The sequence below is a fragment of the Bombina bombina genome, chromosome 9 (assembly GCF_027579735.1).
Source record: "Bombina bombina isolate aBomBom1 chromosome 9, aBomBom1.pri, whole genome shotgun sequence".
Taxonomy (NCBI): Eukaryota; Metazoa; Chordata; class Amphibia; order Anura; family Bombinatoridae; genus Bombina; species Bombina bombina.
In genome coordinates this window covers 106,222,884-106,233,242 of record NC_069507.1, presented here as the reverse complement: position 1 = coordinate 106,233,242, position 10,359 = coordinate 106,222,884, and the positions used below count along the sequence as shown (strand labels likewise).

At 42.6% G+C, this 10,359-nt stretch overlaps 1 protein-coding gene across 1 annotated transcript in view; it reads left to right on the top strand.

Moving 5' to 3' along the window:
• OSBP (oxysterol binding protein) overlaps window positions 1–10,359 on the top strand; it is a 329,199-nt gene that overhangs the window by 103,154 nt on the left and 215,686 nt on the right. The window contains exon 3 of the mRNA XM_053692308.1: window positions 5,879–6,129. Within this exon, the coding sequence (XP_053548283.1) occupies window positions 5,879–6,129 (251 nt within the window). The remainder of the gene's footprint in view (window positions 1–5,878; window positions 6,130–10,359) is intronic.

Below are 10,359 nucleotides of genomic sequence, written 5' to 3'. Positions count from 1 at the left end.
CTAGCAGAAAAGTGATGAAGATTTCTGCTGAGAGGAAAATGATTTTAGCATGTTGTAACTAAAATCCACTGCTGTTCCCACTTAGGACTGAGGAGTACCAGAAAACTTCAGTTGGGGGGAACAGTTTGCAGGGTGAACTGCAATAAGGTATGTTCAGTCATTTATTTCTAGACAAGACTGAGATAATGCTAGAAGAGACTGACAATATCCCCATGAGGGGAGGGTAAGCTATGTTCAGAGACTTAGTAAGGAATTGAATGCTTACATAACAGGGCTAATTATGCTGGTTGACACTAATTGAGGGCAATCGATTACCCACATGGCTATTTTTTATTCACTATTATTCGCTATTTTTTTATTCACTTAGGAGTGATTTCTTAGGCCTCACAGCTCCGGAGTAGAGTGGGAGGGGCCTAATTTCGCGCCTCAGATGCGCAGTTAGAATTGCATAGAAGTTCATGCTGCTTCACATGGAGGGTCCTGCTGCTGTTTGAGGGCCTAAAGGAAGCTATATTCCCCCAAATCTGGTCCCTAAGGGCAGGTAGGGCCACAGCAGTGCTGTGGCAAGGTGCTGTAGTAATTTTAACCGGGTGTTGGCTTTAGGCTGCTCCGGTTTGGGCATTAAGGGGTTAATCGTTTTGCTACTTGTGGTGCAATCTTACTAAGGCTTTAGGTACATACTGTGAAAATTTCAAAAGGATTGCTGCATTTTTCACTGTTTTGCAAAATTGTGTGCCTTTTTTATCTCTTAAAGGCACAGTAACGTTTTTTCAAATTGTGTTTTTTATTTGATTAAAGTGATTTCCAAGCCTGTTTGTGTATACTACTAGTCTGTTAAACATGTCTGACACTAAGGAAAATCCTTGTTCAATGTGTTTTGAAGCCATGGTGGAACCCCCTCTCAGAATGTGTCCCACTTGTACTGATATGTCTATACACTTTAAAGATCATATTGTTGCACTTAAGAATGTGGCCCAAGATGATTCTCAGACTGAAAGTAACGAGGGTAGCCCGTCTGCCTCTCCCCAAGTGTCACAACCAGTTACGCCCGCTCAAGCGATGCCTAGTACCTCTAGTTCGTCTAACCCTTTTACATTACAAGACTTAGCGGCAGTCATGGATAATTCTCTTGCAGCTTTCTTATCTAAACAGCCCGTGTTACCTGCAAAGCGTGATAGCTCCGTTTTAAGAACAGATTATGAGCATTCTGACGCTTTGGTAGCCATATCCGATATACCCTCACAACGCTCTGAAGTGGGAGCGAGGGATTTGATGTCTGAGGGAGAAGTCTCTGATTCAGGAAGGGTTCCTCCTCAGACAGATTCAGATACATTGGCTTTTAAATTTAAACTAGAACACCTCCGCGTTTTGCTCAGAGTGGTATTAGCTACTCTGGATGACTTAGACCCTTTGGTGGTCCCAGAGAAATTGTGTAAAATGGACAAGTACCTAGAGGTCCCTGTTTACACTGATGCGTTTCCGGTCCCTAAGAGGATTGCGGATATCGTTACTAGGGAGTGGGATAAACCAGGTGTCCTCTTTGTTCCCCCTCCTGTTTTTAAGAAAATGTTCCCCATATCTGACCCCATGCGGGACTCGTGGCAGACGGTCCCTAAGGTGGAGGGGGCTGTTTCTTCACTTGCTAAACGCACAACCATACCAATTGAAGACAGTTGTGCTTTTAAAGACCCTATGGATAAAAAGTTAGAGGGTTTACTTAAGAAAATTTTTGTTCAACAAGGTTTTCTTCTCCAACCTATTGCCTGCATTATTCCTGTAACTACTGCAGCTGCTTTCTGGTTTGAGGCGCTGGAAGACTCGCTCCAGACGGAGACCTCATATGAGGAAATTATGGATAGAATTAAGGCTCTAAAGCTAGCTAATTCTTTTATCACTGACGCTGCTTTCCAAATAGCTAAGTTAGCGGCAAAAAATTCAGGTTTCACCATTTTGGCGCAGGGCGCTATGGCTAAAGTCCTACTCGGCCGATGTGTCGTCTAAATCCAAGCTTTTGAACATCCCTTTCAAAGGAAAGACCCTCTTCGGGCCTGAATTGAAAGAGATTATTTCAGAAATCACCGGGGGAAAAGGCCATGCTCTCCCTCAGGACAAGTCCTTTAAGACAAAGTTCCTTTCGTAATTTCAGGAGCGGCCCCGCTTCATCCTCTCCGGCTGCAAAGCAAGAGGGTAACTCTTCACAGCCCAAGGCAACCTGAAAACCTTACCAGGGCTGGAATAAGGGTAAACAGGCCAAAAAGCCTGCAGCTGCTACCAAGACAGCATGAAGGGGTAGCCCCCGATCCGGGACCGGATCTAGTAGGGGGCAGACTCTCGCTCTTCGCTCTGGCCTGGGCAAGAGATATACACGATCCTTGGGCATTAGAGATTGTATCCCAGGGATATCTTCTAGAATTCAAGGACTCTCCTCCAAGGGGAAGGTTCCACATTTCTAGTCTGTCTACAGATCAGACAAAGAAAGAGGCGTTTTTACGCTGTGTAGAAGATCTTCATACAATGGGAGTGATCCACCCAGTTCCAATTGCGGAACAAGGGTTGGGTTTTTATACAAACCTGTTTGTGGTTCCCAAAAAAGAGGGAACTTTCAGACCCATCCTGGATCTAAAAATTCTAAACAGATTCCTCAGAGTCCCATCATTCAAAATAGAGACCATTCGGACAATCTTACCAATGATCCAGGAAGGTCAATATATGACTACCGTGGATCTAAAGGATGCATACCTACACATTCCTATCCACAAAGATCATCACCAGTTTCTCAGGTTCGCTTTTCTGGACAAGCATTACCAGTTTGTGGCACTTCCCTTCGGCTTAGCCACTGCTCCCAGAATTTTCACAAAGGTGCTAGGGTCCCTCCTGGCGGTTCTAAGACCGCGGGGCATAGCAGTGGCGCCTTACCTAGACGACATCTTAATTCAGGCGCCGTCTTTCCAAAGAGCCAAGTCTCACATGGAGATTGTATTGGCCTTTCTGAGGTCTCATGGGTGGAAGGTGAACATCAAAAAGAGTTCTCTTTCCCCTCTCACAAGGGTTCCCTTCCTAGGGACTCTAATAGACTCGGTAGAAATGAAAATATTTCTGACGGAGGTCAGAAAATTAAAGCTCTTAACTACTTGCCGAGCTCTTCATTCCATTCCCAGGCCATCTGTAGCTCAGTGCATGGAGACAATCGGATTAATGATAGCAGCAATGGACATAGTCCCTTTTGCTCGGATACACCTCAGACCACTGCAACTATGCATGCTCAAACAGTGGAATGGGGATTATGCAGATTTGTCTCCTCAAATTCAGTTGGACCAGGAGACCAGAGATTCTCTTCTCTGGTGGTTGTCTCAGGATCACCTGTCTCAGGGAATATGTTTCCGCAGGCCAGAGTGGATCATTGTAACGACCGACGCCAGTCTGTTAGGCTGGGGTGCGGTCTAGGACTCCCTGAAAGCTCAGGGCTTATGGTCTCGGGAAGAAACTCTTCTCCCGATAAACATTCTGGAACTTAGGGCGATATTCAACGCTCTTCAGGCATGGCCTCAACTAGCTGCGGCCAAATTCATCAGATTTCAGTCGGACAACATCACGACTGTAGCTTACGTCAATCATCAGGGGGGGAACAAAGAGTTCCCTAGCGATGACGGAAGTAACAAAAATAATCAGGTGGGCGGAGGATCACTCCTGCCATCTCTCAGCAATTCACATCCCAGGAGTAGACAACTGGGAGGCGGATTTTCTAAGTCGTCAGACTTTTCACCCGGGGGAGTGGGAACTCCACCCGGAGGTATTTGCCCAGCTGACTTGGCTATGGGGCACTCCAGAGTTGGATCTGATGGCGTCCCATCAGAACACCAAACTTCCTCTCTACGGGTCCAGGTCCCGGGATCCCAAGGCGGTATTGATAGATGCTCTAGCAGCGCCTTGGTCCTTCAATCTGGCTTATGTTTTTCCACCGTTTCCCCTTCTCCCTCGTCTGGTCACCAGAATCAAGCAGGAGAAGGCTTCGGTGATTCTGATAGCGCCTGCGTGGCCACGCAGGACTTGTTATGCAGACCTAGTGGACATGTCATCTGTCCCACCATGGACACTGCCAATGAGGCAGGATCTTCTAATACAGGGTCCGTTCAAGCATCCAAATATAATTTCTCTGCGTCCGACTGCTTGGAGATTGAATGTTTAATTCTATCAAAGCGTGGTTTCTCTAAGTCAGTTATAGATACTCTGATTCAGGCTAGAAAGCCTGTCACCAGGAAAATGTACCATAAGATATGGCGGAAATATCTTTGTTGGTGTGAATCCAAGGGTTACTCATGGAGTAAGATTAGGATTCCCAGGATATTGTCTTTCCTCCAAGAAGGATTGGAGAAAGGATTGTCAGCTAGTTCCTTAAAGGGACAGATATCTGCTATTTTTTAATTCTTTTACACAAGCGTCTGGCAGAGGTACCAGACGTTCAAGCATTTACTCAGGCTTTAGTCAGAATCAAGCCTGTCTTTAAACCTGTGGCTTCGCCATGGAGTCTAAATCTAGTTCTTTCAGTTCTTCAAGGGGTTCCGTTTGAACCTTTACATTCCATAGATATTAAGTTGTTATCTTGGAAAGTTTTGTTTTTGGTAGCTATCTCTTCTGCTCGAAGAGTCTCAGAATTACCTGCCTTACAGTGTGATTCACCTTACCTGGTGTTCCACGCAGATAAGGTAGTTTTGCGTACCAAACCTGGTTTTCTTCCTAAAGTTGTTTCTAACAAGAATATTAACCAGGAAATAGTTGTTCCTTCTCTGTGTCCTAATCCTTAGAAGAAGGAACGTCTGTTACACAATCTTGATGTAGTTCGTGCTTTAAAGTTCTATTTACAAGCAACTAAGGATTTCAGACAAACATCTTCCTTGTTTGTTATCTATTCTGGTAAGAGGAGAGGTCAGAAAGCGACTTTTGCCTGAAAAGCATCATCCGTTTGGCCTATGAGACTGCTGGCCAGCAGCCTCCTGAAACTATTACTGATCATTCTACCAGAGCAGTGGCTTCCACATGGGCTTTTAAAAATGAGGCTTCTGTTGAACAGATTTGTAAGGCAGCGACTTGGTCTTCACTGCATACTTTTTCCAAATTTTACAAATTCGATACTTTTGCTTCTTCGGAGGCTATTTTTGGGAGAAAGGTTTTGCAAGCAGTGGTGCCTTCCGTTTAAGGTACCTGTCTTGTTCCCTCCCTTCATCCGTGTCCTAAAGCTTTGGTATTGGTATCCCACAAGTAAAGGATGAATCCGTGGACTGGATACACCTTACAAGAGAAAACAGAATTTATGCTTACCTGATGAATTACTTTCTCTTGTGGGGTATCCAGTCCACGGCCCGCCCTGGCAATTAAGTCAGGTAAAAAATTTTTTTTTTAAACTACAGTCACCACTGCACCCTATGGTTTCTCCTTTTTCTTCCTAACCTTTGGTCGAATGACTGGGGGGTTGAGCTAGAGGGGGAGCTATATGGACAGCTCTGCTGTGTGCTCTCTTTGCCACTTCCTGTAGGGAAGGAGAATATCCCACAAGTAAAGGATGAATCCGTCGACTGGATACACCACAAGAGAAAGTAATTTATCCGGTAAGCATAAATTCTGTTTTTAGTTATTTTTATATATGATTTATCATTTTTTATTACCATCTAGTGTTTAATGTCTTTTTTTAAAAGGCTTGACTGATATGTAATTCTATAGCAACACAACAGAAATGTCTTGTAATTATGGTCCCTTTTAATTCTGACAAGTTGCTCTCTCTCTTATACTATAACCCCTCTACTGTGTTTGCTTATCATTTGGCTAGATATTTCCATACTGATCATATTTATTTCCTCTCCTATCTGCTCCTCCTTACTTGCAGATGATTCCGGGGATGAGGACGCATCTTCTCAGACGGATAAGGCAGAGATTCACAGCACACTCAGAGCTCTTTCTGGAAAAGTGGAAGACCTGGGCACTTGTAATGACCTGATTGCTAAACATGGAACTGCACTTCAAAGGTCACTGAGTGAGTTGGAGACCCTTCGTCTTCCCCAGGACAGCTCAGATAAGATCAAGCAAGTCAATGAGAGAGCTACACTCTTCAGGATCACCTCCAATGCCATGATAAACGTAAGACTTATTAAAGGGACACTAAACTGAATGAGCATACAGTCAAAAAAAATGTACTTGTGTTATCAAATTTGCTTGGTTCTTATGGTATGCTTTGTTAAAGAGTAAACCTAGGTAGGCTCATAGGAGTTTGCACGTTTTGTTAGCACCGTATGGAGCTTGAGGAAGACTCGCCGGAAACAGAAGTTATGAAGCAGCGTTCTAAAGACCACTGCTCCATAACTTGTCCGCCTGCTCTGAGGCGGCGGACAGAAATCAACCCCATCAAATACAATTGGGTTGATTGAAACCCCCTGCTAGTGGCCGATTGGCCGAGAATCTGCAGGGGGCGGAACTGCACCAGCAGTTCACCAGAACTGCTAGTGCAATGATAAATGCTGAAAGCGTATGCTGTCGGCATTTATCGATGTGCAGCGGACATGATACGCTGCTTCGTATCATGTCCGCTCGTGCATTGATAAATCTACCCCTATATGGCAGCAGTGTTTGCAACAATTTATGAGCTCCTTATGAGCCTACCTAGGTTAACTTATCAAAAATGAATACCAATAGAACAAAGCAAATTTGATAATAGAAGTAAATGTTATTGATTTGCGTGTTTTGTCTGAATCAAGAAAGTTTGTTGGTTGCACAACATATCATTACTCAATGTCAAATTATTCAAATCATTGCTTGCAGATTGCTCTTTTAACCCCATTAATGACAGACGCCGTGCAGGGTACGTCCTCTAAAAAAAATACCCTTGACGACCGTGGACGTACCCTGCACGTTTACGGTCTGGAAAGCAGCTGGAAGTGATCCTGATCACTTCCAGACGCTTTCCGGTTATTGCAGTGATGCCTCTCTGTGTCCCTCTCTGCACCGGCCATCGATGGCCGCAATCGTTGGTGGGTGGGAGCCGAGGTGGGTGTGCGGCCATCGATGGGTTCTTCTACAGAGGGGGGCTGATCTTTTGGGGGGAAAGCTACACTACAGAAAAATAAAAAAAATAATAAAAACAAATCCTTTTTTGTAAATTGGGTACTGGAAGACAGCTGCCAGTACCCAAGATGGATCCTAATAGGTTAGAGGGGGAGGGTTAGAGAGCTGTTGGGGGGATCAGGGAGGTTGGGGGCTAAGGGGGGATTCTACACAGAAGCATATGTAAATATGCTTAAAAAAATTACAAGAGCGCTTTTATTTTAGTCTGCCAGTACTTAAGATGGCGGGGACAATTGTGGGGTGGAGGAGGGAAGAGAGCTGTTTGGGAGGGATCAAGGGGGTGGGATGTGTCAGGTGGGAGGCTGATCTCTACACGAAAGCTAAAATTAACCCTGCAAGCTCCCTACAAGCTACCTAATTAACCCCTTCACTGCTAGCCATAATACACGTGTGATGCGCAGCGGCATTTAGCGACCTCCTAATTACCAAAAAGCAACGCCAAAGCCATATATGTCTGCTATTTCTGAACAAAGGGGATCCCAGAGAAGCATTTACAACAATTTGTGCCATAATTGCACAAGCTGTTTGTAAATAATTTTAGTGAGAAACCTAAAATTGTGAAAAATTTAAAGTTTTTTTTTTTAATTTCATCGCATTTGGCGGTGAAATGGTGGCATGAAATATACCAAAATTGGCCTAGATCAATACTTGGGGTTGTCTACTACACTACACCAAAGCTAATATTAACCCTACAAGCTCCCTACATGCTCCCCAATTAACCCCTTCACTGCTTGGCATAATACACGAGTGGTGCACAATTGCATTTAGCGGTCTTCTAATTACCAAAAAGCAACGCCAAAACCATATGTCTGCTATTTCTGAACAAAGGGGATCCCAGAGAAGCATTTACAACCATTTATGCCATAATTGCACAATTTGTTTGTAAATAAATTCAGTGAGAATCCTAAAGTTTGTGAAAACAATTGTGAAAAAATGAACAATTTTTTTTATTTGATCGGATTTGGCGGTGAAATGGTGGCATGAAATATATCAAAATGGGCCTAGATCAATACTTTGGGATGTCTTCTAAAAAATATATATATACATGTCAAGGGATATTCAGGGATTCCTGAAAGATATCAGTGTTCCAATGTAACTAGCGCTAATTTTGAAAAAAAGTGGTTTGTAAATTGCAAAGTGCTACTTGTATTTATTGCCCTATAACTTGCAAAAAAAGCAAAGAACATGTTAAACATTGGGTATTTCTAAACTCAGTACAACATTTTGAAACTATTTAGCATGGGTGTTTGGTGGTTGTAGATGTGTAAAAGATTTTGGGGGTAAAAGTTAAAAAAAGTGTTTTTTTCCATTTTTTCCTCCATATTTTATAATATTTTTTTATAGTAAATTATAAGATATGATGAAAATAATGGTATCTTTAGAAAGTCCATTTAATGGCGAGAAAAACGGTATATAATATGTGTGGGTACAGTAAATGAGTAAGAGGAAAATTACAGCTAAACACAAACACAGCAGAAATGTAAAAACAGCCTTGGTCCCAAACGGACAGAAAATGGAAAAGTGCTGTGGTCATTAAGGGGTTAAGTTGTAGCCACCATGTTTGTCCACCGCCAGAATACACATTTTTACTTCCACTTTTTTAGAGGCCACAAAAACTATGGTGCACTGTTCTTCATTTTGCTTTTTCACAGGGGCTGTAAAAACTAGTGCAGATGGCTGTAAGTGGCCCAATGTCAACCAGTTGGCCACCCCTGATCTAGACATTCTGCAGGTGATCTCTGAATAATTTGTTGCACAAGTTTGGGCTGCACAGCTTCATGAAAATTCCATTCTGCGAATATTAAAATGTAATTACGACCTACGTGCATAGACTCGTTGGTTAGCAAATGCACAGACGAGCTATTAATGAGTAATTTTTTTCTGCCAAGTATCCAATAAGACACATCTCCCTTTCCAATTTAAAGGGGCACAAAACCCAACTTTGTTTTCATGATTTAGAAAGAGCATACATTTTTAAACAAGTTTCCATGATCGAATTCTCTTGATATCCTTTGTTGTAAAGCATATGTAAATAGGCTCAGTGACTGCTGATTGGTGGCTGCACATAGATGCCTCGTGTGATTGGCTCACCCATGTGCATTGCTATTTCTTCAACAAAGTATATCTAAAGAATGAAGCAAATGATATAAGTAAATTGGAATGTTGTTTAAAATTATATTCTTTATCTGAATCATGAATCATGTCTCTTTTTAAAGATTGGCGCAGTTGTGTTTTTTTTTTTTTTTTGTAGCCTTCTCTAAAAATACTGAAACGGTCTACTTCAAATTTTCAAAATGAAGAATGATCTGGAGGGTAGTCTGTGAGGGTACCCCCTTTAGTTAATGTATGGTTTCTTCTGTTATGTGTGATCAGTCCACGGGTCATCATTACTTCTGGGATATAACTCCTCCCCAACAGGAAATGCAAGAGGATTCACCCAGCAGAGCTGCATATAGCTCCTCCCCTCTACGTCAGTCCCAGTCATTCTCTTGCACCCAACGACTAGATAGGATGTGTGAGAGGACTATGGTGATTATACTTAGTTTTTATGACTTCAATCAAAAGTTTGTTATTTTACAATAGCACCGGAGCGTGTTATTACTTCTCTGGCAGAGTTTGAGGAAGAATCTGCCAGAGTTTTTTTACTATGATTTTAACCGGAGTAGTTAAGATCATATTGCTGTTCTCGGCCATCTGAGGGAGGTAAAGGCTTCAGATCAGGGGACAGCGGGCAGATGAATCTGCATTGAGGTATGTAGCAGTTTTTATTTTCTGAATGGAATTGATGAGAAAATCCTGCCATACCGTTAAAATGACATGTATGTATACACTTCAGTATTCTGGGGATGGTATTTCACCGGAACTACTCTGCTAAAGGTCACTAATACTTTTAATAACTATTTATCATGTTAAACGTTTTTGCTGGAATGTAGAATCGTTTACATTGCTGAGGTACTGTGTGAATAGATATTTGGGCATTATTTTCCACTTGGCAGTTTTTTGCTTGTAATTGTGACAGTTTCGTTTCTCTTCACTGCTGTGTGGGAGAGGGAGGGGCCGTTTTTGGCGCTCTTTACTACGCATCAAGAAATTCCAGTCAGTCATTTTTATTTTTCCTGCATGATCCGGTTCATCTCTGACAGATCTCAGGGGTCTTCAAACTTCTTTGAAGGGAGGTAACTTCTCTCAGCAGAGCTGTGAGAATTCTTATAGTGACTGTGCATAAAAACGTTGCTTTGTACTTTTTAT